This window comes from Acipenser ruthenus, chromosome 24, assembly GCF_902713425.1.
Source record: "Acipenser ruthenus chromosome 24, fAciRut3.2 maternal haplotype, whole genome shotgun sequence".
Taxonomy (NCBI): Eukaryota; Metazoa; Chordata; class Actinopteri; order Acipenseriformes; family Acipenseridae; genus Acipenser; species Acipenser ruthenus.
Genome location: NC_081212.1, coordinates 9,774,784 through 9,797,894, shown reverse-complemented (window position 1 = coordinate 9,797,894; position 23,111 = coordinate 9,774,784). Strand labels below are relative to the sequence as shown.

Below are 23,111 nucleotides of genomic sequence, written 5' to 3'. Positions count from 1 at the left end.
AATTGTTGTAGGGGGCGGAAACATACCGTTTAACGGGACATTTTGGCTGGTATTAAATTCAGTGGATTTGCTACCTTGGGGGATTTTGAATTGTCGTTTTTCACTTCGCACAGTCACAAAGAAAAATGCAACGCAGCTTTGCATTTATACTTTTAAATTTCAAAAAGATTAAAATAAATGTTTACTTAATTAAATCTGTCTGCTAAACCAGTATCTCATTTACAGTAACTATTTATACCAGCATCTACAATGTCTCTGCAGCAAGTTGGAGAACAACGAAGAAGGCCTTCTAATCAGTTAGACTAGCAAGCGCTGGTAAAATCAGCTGTGTTTTATACCGTGCAGAGCTCATTTATTTTAACGCTTTGTTTTGTTTATGGACTTTGCGGTACCTGACACACTATTTCCCTTGCCCAGCGCTTCTTTCCCTGTTCTGCATAGCAGTCTGCCAAAGGTATATTGTGATAAAGTCACCACTCTGTATTTACTGTTCCAGGTGTCCGCTCTTACCAGCCCCGTATTCTGATACAAAATAAAGCAGTTTCACACTTTGTTCTCAGTTAAACAGGACAGTGCCTGTATCTTTATTTGCAAGTACAGCCAAACACAATAAGCAAAACAAAATCTAACTCCTCTCAGGAGTACTTCCTAAACTCAATACAGTCCCTGACTGAGCGTCGGGCAGCTAAGCTGCTTACCGACCCAAACATACAATCCAGTACACACAGTACTCACTTTACCAGACTGCCTTCTCCAACCTGACAGCCCTGAATTAACCAACTGTGAGGTTTATATGCCCCACAGTCATAAGTGTGGGCAGCTGGCTCTAATTTACCCCAATCAGACCCACTGCCAAAACAATTAACAAATAATTTAACCCAATTAGGAGGCCTTTAGCAAAATGGCCTCCTGTTACTTCAGTGTTACCAAGATGGAGTGTCCTCTCCTAATCCCCAGGGTCCTAAAGCCTCTATATCTTTAATAAGAAAGCCCACTCCATTACAATATGTACTGTGTGAAACAAATGTGAAAGAATATCTAGATGGATGTATCTTTTAAATCGTTGACAATTTGACTGTAATACCGTTTACACTCTGCAGCGAATGCACGTCTTGACCTTTAACTCACGTTGGCGGTCACGGAAACGAGGTATTATTTGGAATGCTGCTTACCTTGTTCTGAATATGCTCTTTACATTATTCAGAATAGTAATGGAATAGTAGCCTGCATGTAAATGTACACTGAACCATGAGCTATACAAAGAGTCAAAGAACTGAATCTATTTTGCCTAAAGCAAGAAGAATTAGGGGATGACTTGATTTTAAAATCTTAAAAGGTGTTGACAAAGTTGAAAGTAGTAGCTCTTTATACTGCGATGAATCAGAAACACTGCAACAAAACCAAACGGCAGTCACAGGAACAATGTTGATTTTATGGGTTCTCATTCAGAAAATGGTGACCCTTGTGCACTGATCGTGTCCGTCTGTCTGTCTAACTGTTTGTCTGTTTGTCACACTCTATATTGTGAACACAATAGTTGTCATGATCTTCACAAAACTTTTACACTCCTAGCCTCCTGTAGACATTTCGGATTGCATTTGGCTGGAATCCGATAAACTGTACAGTAGCGGCACATACTGTAAATAGCAGTACTGTTCAAAGGCACAGAGGATTACCATGGTACATTCCTTTCTAAAATTATTACAAATGATGGAGCTAACAATATAACAATTTTGTATTTGAAAAACAAAACAAAAACGGTGAGTAAATCTAAATGAACTATGCAATATAGAAAAGGGTTCCAATAATACTACCTGCAGGGTCCTGTTTTGATAGTGTTGAATGATCCAGCTACCTGAGAGGAGATTTAAAATTAACGTCATGGTAATGCCCTTTTAAATGCCTTTGAAAAATCCTAAATACTTATTACTACAATGCTGATTTGTAGGGATCCTGAGTTTAGGGATACAGCCACATTTCTATTCCCAGTTGTTTTTAAAGGGCTTGAGCACAATTTATACCCGAAAATGGTGTCAAAAAATGATGATGGGACAGATGCTTTCATTGGCTTATGTACTGTAGAGCTCTGTTAAAAAGTGTGACATACAGATGTACCAGTGGTGTCATTAGGGACATGCAACCCATGAAATCACATGGGGCCCCAAGGCAGGAAGGGGGCCCCCAGCCGACCGTGGTGACAGGTTATTTTTTTATTATTTTACATTTTATTAACAATATGCACACATTTAAAACATGACAATACAACAAAGGTGACAGTTACGTGTCACTGGTGACTAGGTAAAGCCAAAGCGCATTGCATATCGCTTTTCAACAAGTTCAGACCAGGGGAGGGACTCTGCCAGTGCTGAGTGCTGCTGACTAGTGCACAACACACATAACTATTAGAGGAAAAAATACATTACTAATACTGACAGCCGCATGACCCGACAAGACTACTACGAAAAATCAGAGGGGTGTATGCTGGAGATTGTAAATGTATTTAAGGTTAACAAATAATCAATCAATCAATCAATCAATAAAGGTATACCTTTTTTACACGTGATTACATAGACCGGTTAAATTGTGTCATCATTTTTGTAATGGAATAGGCCTATTCAATTTCATGGTGCATTTAATTGTATTAGTCTAAAAAACAACCCCCATACGTAACAAGGAGATTAACCCATCTTCTAGTGTGGACTGTTGCTTACTCTTTAGGAGTGTGAAAAAGAAAAATGAAGCCGAATTATCCGTGGTGCTGAAAAGCGAAAACACTCACAAGAAAAAGCAAAGCGAATGGTAACTTACAATAAACTGACATAATTCTCTGCATCACAGCAAGTGGCATGCGATAAAGAAGATGCTAGTAATACAGAAGTCCCTCGTCGGCTGCAGCTTCTGAGTATGTTACTGCACCACGAGCTGAAACACCTGCAGATGATGTGAAAACCGAGGAGGGCCCTGTCTGCATAGCAGATATCAGCATGTTATCTAATGACCCGGCGCTTTAGCCAGATCATAAAAGCAATGATCAACGATGCGAAATTGTGAAGAGGTCCGAAGCGGATTATGGAAATGACATTCTTCTTCTTCTTCTTTTTCTTCGGATACAGTGTTTTGTTTTTGCTGTGCACTCTTCATTACAGCAGTATTTCCAAGGAGGGCTTCAAGGCCTGGCAGCGCTTTTCACACACTCTTGAAGAGTATGAACATTCAAAGCCACACACACACACACAACATGGAAAAATGGCGCAACCTACAGGTAGGAATGAGCACTAATACTACTATTGAGCTGGCCAACATGGAATTAATTTAGCTGGAACAGAAGTACTGGAAATCTATTCTGACTAGACTTTGTCACTTGGCAGAACGAAATCGCTTTTCATGGATACAATGAATCTGCACGATCCGCAAAACGGAAACTTTCTTGGTCATTGTATTTTGATGCTTGGAAACCCTAAATACGTCAAATGAATGCATATGTTTGTTTCATAAGCAGAAAAACATGTCTTGTTTGTATGGATGCTGTTATGCTGTATGCATAGCCATTACACAAATCACGAGTGCAATCAATGTACCTGTGTTTGCCAGTTATCAGATAGTGTGGAGTTATTATCATGCTTATTATTGCTAAGATTCAAGGTGGGGGAGAGGCAGAGATTTGTAACACACACTGTGTTTTAAAGTGAGTTGAAAGCTGCAATAAACAAACTTCCTTCGTTCAAAGTTTAAAATCAGTTGTTTGTCCATTTACTCAAAATAACCAGATGCAGTATGCAACACAAGCTTTTCTATACCTAATAAACAGTGTGTTTATTTTGCATAACCGCTAATTACTGTTATACTACATCTTGGAATTGTTTCATACTGGTCTGGCAGCCCTGCCCTGGTAGGGGCCCCGGAATCAAGTACTGCATGGGGACCCCAGGGGGCAAACGCTGCCTATGAGATGTACGGATGTGCAGACAGAGAGACGCCTCAATCTGCTTATATTAAAGCAGATGCACAGAGAGAGAGACGCCTCAATCTGCCTATATTAAAGCAGATGCGCAGACAGAGAGAGACGCCTCAATCTGCTTATATTAAAGCAGATGCACAGACAGAGAGAGACGCCTCAATCTGCTTATATTAAAGCAGATGCACAGACAGAGAGAGACGCCTCAATCTGCTTATATTAAAGCAGATGCACAGAGAGAGACGCCTCAATCTGCTTATATTAAAGCAGATGCGCAGACAGAGAGAGACGCCTCAATCTGCTTATATTAAAGCAGATGCACAGACAGAGAGAGACGCCTCAATCTGCTTATATTAAAGCAGATGCACAGACAGAGAGAGACGCCTCAATCTGCTTATATTAAAGCAGATGCACAGAGAGAGACGCCTCAATCTGCTTATATTAAAGCAGATGCGCAGACAGAGAGAGACGCCTCAATCTGCTTATATTAAAGCAGATGCGCAGACAGAGAGAGAGACGCCTCAATCTGCTTATATTAAAGCAGATGCACAGACAGAGAGAGATGCCTCAATCTGCTTATATTAAAGCAGATGCACAGAGAGAGACGCCTCAATCTGCTTATATTAAAGCAGATGCACAGAGAGAGAGAGACGCCTCAATCTGCTTATATTAAAGCAGATGCACAGAGAGAGAGACGCCTCAATCTGCTTATATTAAAGCAGATGCACAGAGAGAGACGCCTCAATCTTCTTATATTAAAGCAGATGCACAGACAGAGAGAGACGCCTCAATCTGCTTATATTAAAGCAGATGCACAGAGAGAGAGAGAGACGCCTCAATCTGCTTATATTAAAGCAGATGCACAGAGAGAGACGCCTCAATCTGCTTATATTAAAGCAGATGCACAGAGAGAGAGATGCCTCAATCTGCTTATATTAAAGCAGATGCACAGAGAGACGCCTCAATCTGCTTATATTAAAACAGATGCACAGACAGAGAGAGACGCCTCAATCTGCTTATATTAAAGCAGATGCACAGAGAGAGACGCCTCAATCTGCTTATATTAAAGCAGATGCGCAGAGAGAGACGCCTCAATCTGCTTATATTAAAGCAGATGCACAGAGACGCCTCAATCTGCTTATATTAAAGCAGATGCACAGAGAGAGAGAGACGCCTCAATCTGCTTATATTAAAGCAGATGCATAGAGAGACTCCTCAATCTGCTTATATTAAAGCAGATGCACAGAGAGAGAGACGCCTCAATCTGCTTATATTAAAGTAGATGCGCAGAGAGAGAGACGCCTCAATCTGCTTATATTAAAGCAGATGCGCAGAGAGAGACGCCTCAATCTGCTTATATTAAAGCAGATGCGCAGAGAGAGAGACGCCTCAATCTGCTTATATTAAAGCAGATGCACAGACAGAGAGACGCCTCAATCTGCTTATATTAAAGCAGATGTGCAGAGAGAGAGACGCCTCAATCTGCTTATATTAAAGCAGATGCGCAGAGAGACGCCTCAATCTGCTTATATTAAAGCAGATGCACAGAGAGAGAGACGCCTCAATCTGCTTATATTAAAGCAGATGCGCAGACAGAGAGAGACGCCTCAATCTGCTTATATTAAAGCAGATGCACAGACAGAGAGAGACGCCTCAATCTGCTTATATTAAAGCAGATGCACAGAGAGAGACGCCTCAATCTGCTTATATTAAAGCAGATGCACAGAGAGAGAGACGCCTCAATCTGCTTATATTAAAGCAGATGCACAGAGAGACTCCTCAATCTGCTTATATTAAAGCAGATGCACAGAGAGAGAGACGCCTCAATCTGCTTATATTAAAGCAGATGCACAGACAGAGAGACGCCTCAATCTGCTTATATTAAAGCAGATGCACAGAGAGAGAGAGAGAGACGCCTCAATCTGCTTATATTAAAGCAGATGCACAGAGAGAGAGACGCCTCAATCTGCTTATATTAAAGCAGATGTGCAGACAGAGAGACTTTACCATGATACTATTTGCTTAAATAATGCAGATCTTAAATAACACTTATCTGATTTTCAGAAGCAAACCTCAGGCCCCCCGGAACTCAGCACCTAACCACAAGAGAGCAGAGTGCAGCAGCAAGGTGCATAGAAGCTGCACAGCACTGACAGAGCCACAGCCTGGCTGGCAACCACATACACTGTGAGTCTGCCTGCTATCATGTACTGTAGTTACAGCTAACAAAATAACTTATGCACAATTCAGTCTGAAACATGCAGTTTTAAAAGACACACATAGCAAACATACCTAATATATATTGTATATTGCTAACATTTCACTGGTTTCAGATTTTCCTATATGAAAGATGCACACATTAAGGTGAATTCGATTTTTGAATCGTAATTTATTTGAAGCTGTTATAGATGAATAATTATCGAATGCTCCTTGCAGATGCATCAGTGCTACAATTTCGGTCAACTTCCTGAAGTGGCATGAAGTAATTAAGTTGCCATTGAAAACACGTGACAGTAAAGAAGCAGTGGCTGGTACTCAGAGGAGAGCCAAAACGTCTGGCTCTGAGAGTCCCGGTTCTTTTAAAGACAGTACATGGCAAACATTTAGAATGCATAGTTTGTATTTCTTTTATTTGTTTTCCAGAGAAATATACATTTAAAAAATTTGCTCAGTAAGAGTCATTGTCTAAAAAACGATACTCCTACAAGGACTCAACACTTCCAGTAGCATTCCAGCACAGCAAAGAGTGCAAGATACATTCCAATACCATTCAAAAAATCAAATACACATTTCACATAATACCTGCCTCTTTCATATAAGAAAATATGAGATCTGTGAAGTGATGGGAATACATATTAAATATGATTTACTGGAATGATGCTGTTATTTTGTTAGCTATGTGTACTTTAAGCAACATCTGGTACTAAACAATATTAAATAAAGTTGCAAGGAAGTGCAAAACCGTCTCCAAGGAAGTGCAAAACCGTCTGCAATCAAGTGCAAAACCGTCTGCAATCAAGTGCAAAACCCTCTACAATCAAGTGTAAAACCGTCTCCAAGGAAGTGCAAAACCGTCTGCAATCAAGTGCAAAACCCTCTACAATCAAGTGTAAAACCGTCTCTAAGGAAGTGCAAAACCGTCTCCAAGGAAGTGCAAAACCGTCTACAATCAAGTGCAAAACCCTCTACAATCAAGTGCAAAACCGTCTCCAAGGAAGTACAAAACCGTCTCCAAGGAAGTGCAAAACCGTCTCCAAGGAAGTGCAAAACCGTCTTGGCTCGCAGCCAGATTCAGATGTCCTGTTTGGTTCCCGCTCGGCTCGACAAATAGGCAGTGAAGAACCACCTGTACCTGTACCGTGCCGAGCCCTCACGGGTCGGATGTGCCAGTGGTGAAGGGGTATTAGATACCATCTAGTGTTCCAGAATCCCCTGCCATTTCTACAAGAAACTCATGACTTTACCTTGGCTGTATCCCAAGTTGTCCATACTGCAGCAATACAGATTCTTACTTCTAAACATTACAGTGTAGCCACAGTCCCTCCCACAACAATGCTAATGCTGTGATTGAAATGAGCGCCGTAGTGTGCATACAGAAAACCAGCTTTGTTGCAGGAGGGAGCTGCTGTGTCTGTTCTTAATAGACTAGGTTAAATGTTTGCCAATCAGTTATTGCTTAAATATTACCTTTGATAGTAATATGTTATTACACCTTTAAATACCAAAGCATGCTGGGAGTAAGTTAGTTGTTCTTGAACTAGCCAGTGAGCGCCAGAGCTGTATATGTTCAAAAAAAAGAAATAAAAACGCACTGCGGCTGTAAAGAATAAAGTACTTCAGCAGTTACTTAACACTGGGTGTGTGCCTCAGTTATATACATAACAGGTGATCTGGATACACAGGGATCCTTAGAAGAGACATTCTCTTTCTCCTGGTGAACACTCCTGAGTAAATGTTCCAAAATGTATTGCCCAGTTGATTCATGACCAAGGGCCCAAATTCACTTGGTAAAACAATTGTCAAACATAGTTGCTGTTGATATTCCTGTGAACTGTAAGTAGAGCTTTTACTGTGTAGGCTCCCTGTAGGGTTATGGTAAGCACAAGACAACATTTTATTGAGCAAGATTGGAAAATATTGATGTATTATCAGCTAAAAATTATCACGATTAATGGAACTACTATAGGGTATATTTGAAGAAATGAACTGAGCTAAACAATATACTGAAGATTAATCAGATTTGATACACATGGAAAAAATGGCAATGTGGCAATAGACAAGTTCTGCAAATACACCCTGTGGAAGCAAAATGGGAAACAACTTCCATATTTAAAAACTGTAATAAAAAATAGCTTGTTACTGTAATTCAATAACATCCATGGTCAATACCAAGGTCTGTAGAATGAAACCAGAGACAGTAAAACCTGTCTAATCCGGCATTGCATGGGGCTGGAAAATTGTGCCAGATTATACAGTGTGCTGGTTTACAGAATACTATAAAATCCAATACCGTACCTGAAAAGCAATAAAGGTATAATACTATTTGAACACTTTAAAATACTCACAGTGAAAGTACTGTCCAGGTACACCCTGTAACTCAATGACTGGTTTCATTTGTATTTTACTTTCTCCATTATGAAACCAAGCGGTTTACTGAAAAGCCACAGCCACGGGTGTATTTACTTCATTATTCCAAACTTAGAAAAGAAAAATCATACGACTTGGTGCCAGCCTGCAGTCAGATTTAGGAATTTTAGGCACTTACAAATCATGCCAGATTCCAGAATAGACAATTTGGTCTGGATGTTGGCTGGATTCCACTGTACTGGATATCCTTTCCTGGCATTATTTGTGGGGGTGTCCAGCAAACTAAATGTACATTTGTCATTTCAGACGGGTCATTTTAGTAGTAATGCAGAGAATTCCACACCCCTAGAGTGTAAAGACTGCACATGGTGCCATTTTCATTGTGTCTGGTGACTGTGGGTAAGTGTGTGTTGGGCAGGAAGTGCCCTCCTTCTTGATAAGGCTACACAGGGAGTGGGCGGAGAGACCAAGGCTGGCTTTTTCTGCCACATCTCAGTTTTAAAGCTTGCTTCTATTAAGACACTGGTTAAACAAAATCTATGTTACATCTATCACAGGCAACTAGAAATGAAGAGCAGTTCCTGAACTCCTTAACATAGTTATCTAAAAATAAAATGCACAACATCTGAGTATTTGTAACAGCTATGACATCTACCATCTGTCTGTAAGTCTCTCTGTCTGTCTGTTCACTACATGGTGAACACAATCACTGCCTTGATTGTGAATTTTCATCAAACTTTTATCACACTCCTAGCCTATATACGTCTCGGATTGCATTTTGGGCAGGCACTTGTTTATTATGAGGGCCTGTGTATGGGCAGGCACTTGTTTATTATGAGGGCCTGTGTATGGGCAGGCACTTGTTTATTATGAGGGCTTGTGTATGGGCAGGCACTTGTTTATTATGAGGGCCTGTGTATGGGCAGGCACTTGTTTATTATGAGGGCCTGTGTATGGGCAGGCACTTGTTTATTATGAGGGCCTGTGTATGGGCAGGCACTTGTTTATTATGAGGGCCTGTGTATGGGCAGGCACTTGTTTATTATGAGGGCCCTAGTGGTTAGGGCTCTGGCAGCAGTGTGGAGTAGTGGTCAGGGCTCTGGCAGCAGTGTGGAGTAGTGATTAGGGCTCTGGCAGCAGTGTGGAGTAGTAGTCAGGGCTCTGGACTCTTGACTGGAGGGTCGTGGGTTCAATCCCAGGTGGGGGACATTGCTGCTGTAACCTTGAGCAAGATTGCTCCAGTAAAAACCCAACTGTATAAATGGGTAATTGTATGTAAAAATAATGTGTAAAAAATAATGTAATTGGGTATGTAAAAATAATGTGATATCTTGTAACAATTGTAAGTCGCCCTGGATAAGGGCGTCTGCTAAGAAATAAATAATAATCGGGATACTGATAATCGGGATTGCTGCTTAAATGGGACCCAACTCTGGGAGACAGTTCTTCCCAATGTTATTTATTTATTTAATTGGGACGTCACTTCATTTAATTGGGATACAGTATTTTCAAATGATGAATGGAGATCACTTTTCAGAACAAGACAGGTTTGCGTAGTGCAGTGAGTATGTGATTACACTGTGACTTGCATAAACCACATTAAACTCTTGAAGGAGCTGGAGTCCCCTGTGGTTTATCAGGCTGTTGTTGCGAAGATGTGATTTCATTCTTTTTCGTTTCATGTAGAAATAAAAAACAGTGATTCATTTTGTTTAAGAATAAAAAAATATATATATATGTATTTAACATTTAATCATAATGTGATGTGATGTGATTTAATTATTTTTCTTTTCATTTAGAAACAAAAAAGTGTGACAAAGTCGTCTCAACTGCCTCTCGTTTAATTGGAACAGCCACTTATTCAGGATATTTTTACTTTTCCCAAAGCGTCCCAATAAAGCGTCCCGCCTGTAATATATATAAAATAATATACTGTGATCATAATAAACCATAAGGAACTGAATCTGTTTAGCCTAGAACAAAGAAGAATTAGGGGGGGGGACTTGATTAATCTCTGGCATCTTAAAAGGAAGTTAACCAGAATCAATACTTTAAGCGCAGTACAGAAACCAGGACCAGAGGACACAGCTGGTAATTAAGTGGAGACAGACCTAGGACAGAGGGAAGGAGACACTTCTTCACACAGAGTGATGAGGGTATGGAATGGGTTTCCTAGTCATGTTGTTGAAGGAGACACTTCTTCACACAGAGTGATGAGGGTATGGAATGGGTTTCCTAGTCATGTTGTTGAAGGAGACACTTCTTCACACAGAGAGCGGTGAGGGTATGGAATGGGTTTCCTAGGCATGTTGTGAGGCTGAATCACTGGGATCCTTTAAGACCCAGCTTGACAAAGTTCTGAGATCAATCAGCTGCTTGGAACCGGACAAGCTTAAATGGGCCAAATGGCCTTCTTTCGCTCGTACATTTTCTACTTAATGGACAACCTGCTAACCATTTATAAATAAATAAGTATTATTTAAGTATTATTTATAAATACTCAGTTACTAACTTTAGGAAATGTATGGGATTTTGTTTTAAATGTAAAGACATCAATGAAACATAACCACACTAGAAATTAACAAAAACATAGCAACAAAGTGTAATAATGAGCTGAGGGGTCCTGGAACTCCCCTGAGTATTTCAGAGAAACACTGATCCGTGATTCTCTTTTAGTTGAGAAACACTGATCGGCGATGCTCTTTCAGTTGAGAAACACTGATCCGCGATGCTCTTTCAGTTGAGAAACACTGATCCGCGATGCTCTTTCAGTTGAGAAACACTGATCCGCGATGCTCTTTAGTTGAGAAACACTGATCCGCGATGCTCTTTCAGTTGTCTGCTTACCTTGCATTTTCAGTACAGTGTTTATTGTGTGACTTACCAACGCGCTCCTGCTTCTCCTGACAGCTTGCCGACAGCAGCTCCAGCTCCTGGTATTTGCCAGCGAGCTGCAGTTTGCCGTTGTCCAGCCGCGGGCGGAGTGAGAGAGACTCTTCAGCTAGGCTACGGTTGGTAGTCAGCATGGTGTCCCTCTCCAGCTGCAGCTCCTGGAACTACACAAGCCAGGACAGTGAGGGGGGGTGGGGATGGGGAATTTAATTGAATGGAGAATTCTAGTCAAAATATTTGTCATTTAATTCAATTTTTATTGAAAAAGACTTCTAGCTGAAACATTTGTCATTTCTTTTAGCATTTCTTAATTATGGTGATGTCAGTATTATAATCGACAAACATTTCGGTTAATGTTATGATAATTCCATCGAGGGGTTCTCTTATATTATAAACCGCAAGAGCTAAAAAAAAAAAAAAAAAGTCACTGAGATTATTTTTTTTTAGCTTTATTTAACAGGGTGGAAGCTAGGTGTGAAACGGCGACCCAGCACACCGCAAGGAGGCATCTCAACCACAATGCAAAAGAGCCGGGCTCATTCATGGTTTTAGAGCTTTTAACATCATCTCATCTCACCGACGGGGGACAGAATCTGTAACGGCAGAGTATAACACAACACTGCCCCTTAAACTCCTTCCCATTTAATCACAGCGATCGACTGCAGCCAATCCATGAGATCTGAGTGACACAACCAGGGTCGGATTAACCTATCACAGGGCCCTAGGCAAACATACACTTCTGGGGCCCTACCTTCCTATATGAATAACAACAAATAGACGATTATATATATTAGAGAACTGAGAATTGTGGGAGTCTGGAACCAACTCCCCAGAAATGTTGTTGAAGCTGACACCCTGGGATCCTTCAAGAAGCTGCTTGATGAGATTCTGGGATCAATAAGCTACTAACAACCAAACGAGCAAGATGGGCCGAATAGCCTCCTCTAGTTTGTAAATTGTCTTATGTTCTTATGTTCTTAAGTGTACCGTACCTGCGGTTTATTTCCATTTGCTTCAAATCGTCAGAAATTCTGGCATAAACTTTCTCATTTCTGATGCATGACTCCAGAACTTGTTTGTAGACTTTCTTATGCTCTCATATATATATATATATTAGCTTAACTCACGCTCCACCAATTTGCAAAAGGTATCGTTTTCAGAAACGTCAGTTATGCCAAATTCTAGTTATGACGAAAGTTTTACGCACTGCTCTAAACTGAACGACTGACCAAATCTGACAGAAATAGTTTAATTGAAGGTGGTGTGCTAAATACATTTCAAAATAAATTCAGAAACTCCTGAAGCCTGCGTCAAATCCCATAGCGCAGCTTGATAACACTGTGTAACAATTTTTTTTTTTTTTGTTCCTGGGTAGTAAGTGTTATTTCCTAATTGCTTATGCCTCAAAAGTATAGAAAATGGCTATCATTCCCCACAAACTTTGCTTTTGTGACCAGGACAGTGATATTTTGAAATTTACCTATTTTCCAGAACATTCCAGATAGATTCAGTGCTGAGTAAACTTGGAGTAACTTCTAGAACTTTCTAGAACTTTCCAGTAATATAAATAGTAGTATAAATACAGGGGCCTTAAGCCCACCAGTTCAATTTAGTTCCAGCTGCCTAAGTGGATACATATCTGCATTTTTCTGAGATGGCATCAAGAGGCTTGAAGTATGATGAGTACGGCTGGGAGGTCATAGGAGACTTCAAAATGGTGGCACTACTGATGGGTCTCCAAGGCGGTTTTACCAAGTTTCCCTGCTATCTTTGCCTTTGGGACAGTAGGGACACCAAGGCACACTACCACAGGCGGGACTGGCCACAGCGGACAGAGTTCTCTGTGGGGAGGAACAACGTCAAGTGGGAGCCACTGGTGGACCCCCGGAAGGTGCTGATGCCACCACTGCACATCAAATTGGGCCTTATGAAACAATTTGTCAGAGCTCTAGATAAGGAGTCGGCAGCCTTCAAGTACCTTCAAGACTTCTTCCCTAAGCTGTCTGAGGCAAAGGTCAAAGCCGGTGTCTTCGTCGGACCACAGATAAAGAAGATCCTGGAGTGCAATGAATTCCCCAAGAAGCTCACTAGTAAGGAGAAAGCGGCTTGGAACAGCTTTGTCGCAGTGGTTCGGGGCTTCCTGGGCAATCACAAGGCCGAAAACTATGTGGAGCTGGTTGAGACTCTGGTGAAGAACTACGGCACAATGGGCTGTAGGATGTCCCTCAAAGTCCATATCCTTGATGCTCATCTTGATAAATTCAAGGAGAACATGGGAGCGAACTCGGAGGAGCAAGGCGAGCGCTTCCACCAGGATATACTGGACTTTGAACGCCGCTACCAAGGACAGTATAACGAGAACATGATGGGAGACTACATTTGGGGGCTGATTCGTGAAAGTGATTTACAGTATAATCGTAAATCTCGAAAAACTACTCACTTCTAAATCTTTTGTAGTCATTTTTGTATTACTTTAGTATAAATACATGTTAATTTGGATTCATATGTTGTTTTTTTCTGACTTTATGTGAACGAAAAGACACAAATTCGCCCGTTTTCTCATTGGAAATAGGTAAATTTCAAAATATCACTGTCTGGTCACAAAAGCAAAGTTTGTGGGGAATAATAGCCATTTTCTATACTTTTGAGGCATAAGCAATTAGGAAGTAACACTTACTACCCAGGAACAAAAATTGTGTTACATAGTGTAATCACTGTATGGACAAGAACACCATATGTTGATTGTTATCCAATTTAAAAAACAAGATACTTCTATAAAGGAGGATCTCAAACTTTTGTCCACTAATTGTAGGTCCCCTATAGTTAGGGACCTACCTAATTCGCGATTTCGCGGAAATCGTGAAATTGAGGGGTCACCGCGAAATTCACCTCTTAGGGGCCAATGCATACAAACAAGTACGGAGAGGAAAAAACTTGTTTAAATTACTGCACAATGCAAGTGACGCAAACTACGTATCTTCCTTCTGTAGATAGCCAATTTTTATTCCTTCGCCGTCCCGTGTGCACTGCACTTAAGCAAAAAACAAACAAACAATGTCCACAAGTAACATTTACAAAATAAATTCTCCAAAGCATTTGTACAGCGGTATCGGCGCTATGCTTCAGTGCGAGAGGACCCGGGTTCGCGCCCGCCCTCCGCCTGTGTGTGGATTTCCTCGCCCTGTGTGATGCGCCTGCCTGCGGGAACCGAGATCGCTACAATACGATCGATCGCTATTTAGCTTCAGAATCGCACATTAAACAAAAGGCTACTACAGAGGCTACTTACTGAACATAACGTAAAATAAACAGCTTTCAGAAACCAAACTGGAAAGTCAGCCCAGACAAAAAGTATTCCTGTCTGCAAGTTAAATCAGTACAAAACGATCCAGCACAGCCACCTCGCTTCAACCTGCTGCTTACAGTTAGAATTTTAGACCCGAATAGCCACGTCTTCTTTGTTTTGACTCGGTACTAATAAAATAAATTATTGGATGGGACAAATAACATGACAACGAACATGCTGCATACATTGACTTTATTAAAGTATGCCAGATGCCCTTGTGTAACCGAGTTTTTGGGCTGTTTCTAATCGATTTCCACATCTGTATAACTTGGCAAAGCTTTGCCTTAACTTCCAACCAATTCAGTGGATGCAGACGTGCAGTCTCAATGTATGGGCAAGTCAACTGCAGGGGGATTTGCATACTTGCCTTTAACAAATGCCAGCACTCTGTTTTAGTAAGGAAGCAAGTACCACTATTTTTAAGCTTTATAGTGTTCTGAAATACTGTCTACTTAGGTTTATTTAATGTTTAAACATGTCCGCGAAATCCTAATTTTATTCCGCAACATATCCGTGAAAAATACGTAAATTTACCGCGATTTAAGTAGACCCCTACCTATAGTCCACAAAAATATATATTAAAAACAAACATAGTCATGTAGTCAGGGTTGCCAACCTTTTGTTAATTTTGTTTTTACTGACATACAGATTTACAGATTTTTTACTGACACTATATATTTTTTTAATGACATCATCAAAAATCAGAAACAATAAACTATAAAATGTGCTAGTTTTGTGTCCTTACATTTCTTTAGGTCTTATTTACTTCTCATACATGTAAACATTTGCAGACTGGATCATTTGCTTCGTTGGTCTGAAGCTGGTGCTGTTTTTAACAGCAGTCTGATGATCAGAATCTCATTCCGAATGTCTGTAGACAATGTATTTCTTACGTCTGTTTTTACAAGGTCCATCTGAGAAAAAACCTGTTCTAATTCTATTGTTAATGGCATTCTTCTTTTGATGCTTTTCACTGGCATCCCATAAGGTGCAGGTATATGGCATTCAAGCTGATTGGGAAAGCTGCAAAGCAATACAAATATATTTATATTTATTTCGATCCAAAATCACAGAAATGTTTTATTAATTTATTTATGTTTTAGTGTTAAAATGTGACTTTTCTTTACCGACTGGCCTAAGTGTATGGACGGTTGGCAACCTTAAGTCAAATGCAGTTTAACATGGCTTACTTCTTTCTCAATCACAAATACAGCAAAGGCAGTGAGCTTTCCTTGTTTTACGGTTGATTGGAGGTGGTTTCTGACCTGCTTCCTTAAAGGAAATGCTCTTTCTCCAGGGTCGGGATGTTTTTGGCAGTTTGGGGCTTATGCTTTGCTGCCCCAGAAAGAGACATTGTTTGCTGTATTCAAATAAAATCAAACTGACTGACCTGGAATTTATTTGTGTCGCTGCGTGCAAGTCAGCGAGAGTAAATTCCGGGTCAGTCAGTTTGGTTTCATGTGAACACAAGTGAGATACACAGCCTCGGTTGAAATGTCAGTGTGTGAAGTTCTTCCAGTTTGCACGCAATTCCGTGTCTGTTTTTACCAAAAAAAATGTTTTTGAATTATTACAGCTTCAATTTCCTTAGCATTTCTGTACGTAGCAATACTAAACATGTTACTGAGTTTCTTTTAGTCTTACTGCAGACACTGCTGTTGAGTGTTTGCTACAGATGAACTGCAATAACAACTTGTTCAAAATGCTGGCATGTCTACACTGGCTTCCTGTCCGATTTAGGATAGATTTTAAGGTGTTGTTATTAACCTATAAGGCTCCAAATGGCCTTGCTCCACCTTATCTTAAAGATCTTTTAACACCACACGTCCTCAACCAGTCACTCCGATCTGAGGATGCCAGGTTACTTTTTATACCCATTATTCAGAAAGAAACTCAGGTACGAGATGCTTCTGCTGTATTGCACTGAAACTATGGAATGAGCTGCCCAGTACGTGGAGTGGGTTACTCGAGTACTCAAAATAATGCAAATAACATCTCTTCATGAATGTAAGTTCAATATATTGTAGCAACCCAGTCAGTTCAGGTTGGCAGGCTTTTGTTTCATCTGGTCCTGTGCATTCACGTTATCTGTATTGTTCCGGGGTGGGACAATACCACTAGTTTCGATAGTGTGGGTGTGTGTGTGTGTGAGCCACTGTTGGGTGCAGACCATGTCATCTAGACGCCCTTGCTCTGCCCCCCCTACCCCAATGACAGTAGTGGTCTGCTCTCGTCTCTGTGTGTGAGGGGACTGATACAGCCAGAGCCTGTGTGTGTATGTGTGTGTGGAATAGAGCGAATGAGAAAGTGGGTTTATAGGATAGACAGGAGGAAGGATTTATTGTTTTTGTGGTGTGGTCCTGACCCAAACACGGACCCTGTTTAATTAATAAAGTAGTTTTGTTAGCGCCTGAATCCCGTCTCCATCTCCTGCTTTGAGCCGCTACAATATTTTATTCATGTATACCACCTTAACACTAGAAATGGAAGACATTTTGATGGGTTGATGTTTTCAAATTTAAATTACTCTGCGTGTCTGAAAGTTATGTGGTTGTCCTTTTAAGACTTTTCCTAAATAAATACCCCGACAGCGTTTGAAAGGCAGCATTACGAAAATAAGGAAATTATAAGCCAGCCCACCTAGCAACAAAGCCGTCATTCTGATGGACTTTAATACATGTTTTTATTGTGAAGAAATTCCCACCCCTACCCAGTACGGTAAGGGAAGCTCCCTCGTTGATGTTTTTAAATCTCGATTAAAAACACATTTTTATAGTCTGGGATATACAGTTATCTAAAATGATATTCTCTCTTCTCTATGTGGCATAGTTTATTATTTTTATTTGTTAGCATTATTTGACTGTTTTATTTATTTTAAATACTTTGAGCTATTTTATGGATATTCTTGTTATTACAATTACTGTTATTACTTTATTTATTTATTTATTTTTCTTCATGCACAGAGCTTTGTGGCGGCCCTCGTTACAGGCGCTTTACAAAAGTAAAGATTGATTCATTGAACATTTTCTGTATGTAATTATAAACCCATCCTGCACAGTAAGGTTAGTTTTCTCATTCATTACATTAGACTGCAACTCAACAATTAGTTTGCCTTGTTTTTCTCCCCAATTTAGAATGACCAATTACATTCCCTCACTGCAGCAACTCCTCTCAACTTCCTCCGATCCCCAAGCCAATCTCCTCTTTACACCCAGGAAGAGCGTATGTCAGAGGGCTACTGGCCCCTAGATAAATGCCAGCCCTGGTAAATGTCCTCTGAAGCTTTACCGGGCGCCTGACCAGTAGGGGCAGTAGTGAGGTTCTGGAGTGGAAGTTGAACAAATGATACACCTATTAGACTGTTCCAGAATGCTATTAAAAAGCAGTAGTTTGTAACGTATTAAAGTCTATTAGAACTGCAGTCTTGCCCATTCTGACTGAAACTGACAGCTTATTATTATGTCAAAAATTCAATTGACATAACCAATGTATGAGTCATGCTTGGGGCAAACATTTAGTGTGGCATAAGGCAGGTGTTGATATGGTATATACAACCACTTTATATATTAATATGTGTGCTGCTACTGGTTCAAATACTGCAGCTTAATCCTTGTCTACATTGCAAAGGGTAAATCGATGCACACACATTAATACTGTATTAATACATAGTTACCCTTCCAAATCTACCCGGGGATTTTATGGGCGCGTGTACTATGGCATGTTGACTCGAGATTATCACATGAGGTTTCATTTATATTTTTATTTCTAGTCTAACACCCCCCTCCCCCCTCCTCCCTCGCTTTCTTTGACCACAAATTCAGTTTTGTTGAGTAACTGGAATTTTGACGGTGACTAGGGCTAGCTTCCTCTGTCTGCAAACACCCTCTGCGCGTTTACAAAAATGCTGTTACTCCCAATAAACACTTTAGAAAAGTCATATGAAGAGGCCGCCTTTTCAAAGTTCCCTGCAGCACAGTATAGTGTATTAAACAACACTGAAAGCTTGGTATTAAACCGTAATCCTTATATGGTAAAGCATATTGAAAAGCACGGCAGACCATAGTCTATGGTAAATGCATTAGCGTAGACATCGGGAAACTGCAAAACGACCGTGCAAGCTAGAAGGGCCAATTCTAAATAACACCCAGCTTTAATAATAATTTATTAACGACACTTAAACGACAATGAACTATGCCTGACTACCTTAACATAAATCCCAATGATAAACTGAAGGGCCTACAAGACATTTATAACTGCAAATTAGTACTAGCGGAAATTTACCAAGGAAAACTTTTTATGAAGGGTTTCCATAGAAACGTGTTTGAGATCTATTGCACTAATGACCAGCATGTTAATAATTTCCAACTACAAGAAAAATAAACCAACAATGTAAAGTCCATTTTCTATAAAAATTGTCACCGCCTTAAATTATTGGCATTTTCAGCCAGTTTGCGTAGTTATGAATACATATTAAATAAAAATAACTAAATCTGCATCTGCGGTCCACAGAAGAAGCTTCAGGTTGTGTGTTTGTAAAGCGATAAACGGCATACCCATCAATTACTTGCAGTATCTACCTCTGCCCTGAATCCTGGCAATATAGACCACCACGTAGCGTATGATTTTTGACACAAGTATAATGATATATATATATATATATATATATATATATATATATATATATATATATATATATATATATATATACACACACACATATAAATACTATTGTTCACATATTTGCATTTATCAATTCTGCTCAACACGTATTTGACACATTTTTTTTTACATTGGTATTTAAACGTTTCTGTTTTTTGTTTTTTTTCTGGTGTATAAAAATAGCAATATAACCTTCTGACTGAGTCTGACGATTTGGTCCATTGTATCCTCTTCTTGCAAGAGGTCCCGGAGCTGCCCGGTGCTGAGTATCTTAAGCCCGTCCGGCACCGGGTTCTTGCTCCCCCGTGTGAACCGGGACATGCTGTTCTGACACCGATGGCTCAGACAGTCTCGGAGGCGATGCTGTGGTCTGGTCTCATCCTGAATCTGTTACAGATGCACATAGTATTGTATGAACGGCGCCTCATAGTGAAGCGGTAACTCCACACATGACTGCTCTGCCCGAGACAATGCGAGTTACTGCCAGTGGCTAAACCAAAGCTAGTTCTCCTCACAACCACACGGGGCGCACCAGGACTCTTAAAGGGACAGCGAAGTAGCAGATGCTTTGTTTAATTTAACATGTGCTTATTGTATTAGTTTATTTTTTTAGCCAAATGACCATATTTAGTCAAATGCCATGATGGTTTATGCAGCACGCTGTGTGTATGCAGCAAATATACTGTCCCGTGGTTTACACAGGGTTAACAGACGGCACGGTATAGTATGTATGGACGATTGGGACAACAATACTTACATTAAGCTTTCGGACTGCAGGGAAAACAATTTTAAACAGAGGCTGCCTCTCCTCACACTGCGACTGCCACACATCGGGGTAGACGAGAAGGTTACAAAGTATATCAAAGGTTAGCCCCAGGGGACAGTGTGGCGAGAGGCACTGCACTGCCTGTAACACGGAGTTGTTGCAGATTTATTGCCAGAGCAGTTTAACCCTGCATACACCAACAAGTGTAACTGGTTTTAAAGGTGTTTTTATTATTATTATTATTATTATTATTATTATTATTATTATTATTATTATTATTATTATTATTATTGTTCCGATCTTCATTTTCTGTTAGTGTTACTCTGGTAGTTTGCGTAAAAGAGGCAGTGAAAACCAGCCATGGTAGTTCATATATATAATTTTTCAAACTAAAGCAACCCATTCTAGCCACACATGCCCATGTTTTAACAAGGGGTAATTCCATCAAAAAAATGGTATTTTGTGCACTCAATGTCTTTTCTAGTTTTTCACTGTGAAACAACACACTAAACAACTACTGTGTACTTCCTGTCAAGCACAAATTGTGTTACAGTGGATCTTGTATAATAACCTTCACATGCATACAGTGTGTAGCAGCAGGGTCACCTTTTATAAAAGGTCGGTTCATTTGCACGATCATTTCACAGTGTTCCATGCTTTTATAAAAGGTCGGTTCATTTGCATGGTCATTTCACAGTGTTCCTTGCTTTTATAAAGGGTCAGTACATTTGCACGATCATTTCACAGTGTTCCATGCTTTTATAAAGGGTCGGTTCATTTGCATGGTCATTTCACAGTGTTCCTTGCTTTTATAAAGGGTCAGTACATTTGCACGATCATTTCACAGTGTTCCATGCTTTTATAAAGGGTCGGTTCATTTGCATGGTCATTTCACAGTGTTCCTTGCTTTTATAAAGGGTCAGTACATTTGCATGGTCATTTCACAGTGTTCCATGCTTTTATAAAGGGTTGTTTCATTTGCATGGTCATTTCACAGTGTTCCTTGCTTTTATAAAGGGTCAGTACATTTGCATGGTCATTTTGCAGTGTTCCTTGCTTTTATAAAGGGTCAGTACATTTGCATGGTCATTTTGCAGTGTTCCATGGTTGTCCCAATGCATTTACCATAGTTTACCTTTAATATGTTTTACTAGACCTGGGCTGCTTACCTATGCTTTACCATGTTTTCCCTGTACTTTATTGCAATTTACTATGCTTTTACTATGGTAAATAGGCAAACCATGGACAGCTTTTGGTGTTTTACATTCTAAAACACTAAAATATGTTTGCATAGTTTTTCTTGCTACAGAAAAAGATTAGAGACAGTAGCTATGCTTCCATTAAACTTTTTTATGCATTACTAGAGTGGACAAGGATAGTGCATATGACATAATCTACTTAGATTTTCAAAAAGCATTTGACAAAGTACAACACGAAAGATTAAATCAGTAGGAATAAATGGTAAAGTAGCAGCATGGATTCATAACTGGTTACAAGACAGAAAGCAGAGAGTTATAATTAGAGGCCAGGCATCAAACTGGAGTAAAGTAACAAGTGGGGTACCACAGGGGTCAGTATTGGGACCATTGCTATTCTTAATCTATAGAAATGACTTGGACAAAGACATAATCAGTAAACTATGCAGATTTGCAGATGACACAAAACTGTGAGGGGTAGCCAACTCCTAATCAGCAACTTTAATAATACAAAGAGATTTAGACAAGATTCAAGCTTGGGCTGACACATGGCAGATGAAATTGAATGTGAATAAATGCAAAGTCCTGCACATAGGGCACAAAAACATTACAGGCAAGTACAGCGTGGACAGTAACGAAATAGAGGAAGCTATGTACGAAAAGGACCTGGGGGTAGTAGTGGATGAATCTCTTAAGCCAACTAGACAGTGCGCAGAAGCTATGAAAAAGGGGAATAGAACATTAGGTTATATATTCAAGACAGTTGAATTCAAATCAAGAGAAGTAATATTCAAATTATACAATGCACTGGTACAGCCACACCTAGAATAGTGTGTCCAGTTCTGGTCCCAATATCATAAGAAAGACATTGAGGCACTGGAGAGAGTACAGAGGAGAGCAACATGATTAATTCCAGGATTGAAGGGTATGTCATATGAAGATAGACTGAGAGCTGAATCTGTACAGCCTAGAAAGCAGAGCCAGAAGTGACTTAATAGAGGCATTTCAGATTGTCAAGTTTAACAAAGTAACTGCTGAGAATTATTTTTCACAGGTCACAGAAAGCAGAACCAGGGGCCACAGGTGGAAGATGACGAAGGGTTTATTCAGAACTGAGAGGAGAAGGAGCTTTTTCATGGAAAGGGTGGTGAACCATTGGAACAGGCTGCTGGACAAAGTTGTTGAAGCAGAGACTATCGGATCCTTCAGGATCCGTCAGGATGCTGTCCAAAAATTCTGTATAACCCTCTCTGTGACCGTAAAAAGACCTTTAGCTAGCCACCTGGAGGAAGAGCGGTCTGTTTAGCCACGGATCCCCAGAGGTTTCATTTCCCCTAATAACTTTTTTTGTTTTTCCTCTGTTAACGGATCACACTTCCATTAAGCGAGCGAACATACAGTAGGTGGGCCGAATGGCCTTTTCTCATTCTAGAATTTCTTATGTTCTTGTGATAGGGTGTGTGGATGACTCATTAAGGGACACGGGAGTCAGAAAAGTGTAGTTGATAATGCCACACAGGTGCACAAGATTTATTTAAAACACAATTGTAATGTTTGTTTGCTTGTAAAGTTCTTGTATAGCACTCACTGCAAAATAAAAGTCCAAAACAAAAAGGCAAAAGCAAAAGAGAAAATAAACACTGGTAATCAAACTACAAACAAAAGGTGCTGCTCCACGCAGCGTCCCACAGCCTCCGCTATTCAGTGAGG

General features: G+C 40.1%; 1 protein-coding gene across 1 annotated transcript in view; it reads right to left on the bottom strand.

The window, feature by feature from the left end:
• vps37d (VPS37D subunit of ESCRT-I) overlaps nucleotides 1–19,914 on the bottom strand; it is a 28,942-nt gene extending 9,028 nt beyond the window's left edge. Inside the window, exons 1-2 of the mRNA XM_034048884.3 lie at nucleotides 19,632–19,914; nucleotides 11,427–11,598 (exon numbers count right to left, since the gene is read on the bottom strand). Of these exons, the coding sequence (XP_033904775.1) occupies nucleotides 11,427–11,598; nucleotides 19,632–19,760 (301 nt within the window). The 5' untranslated portion in view covers nucleotides 19,761–19,914. The remainder of the gene's footprint in view (nucleotides 1–11,426; nucleotides 11,599–19,631) is intronic.
• Between the last annotated feature and the right edge of the window lie 3,197 nt (nucleotides 19,915–23,111).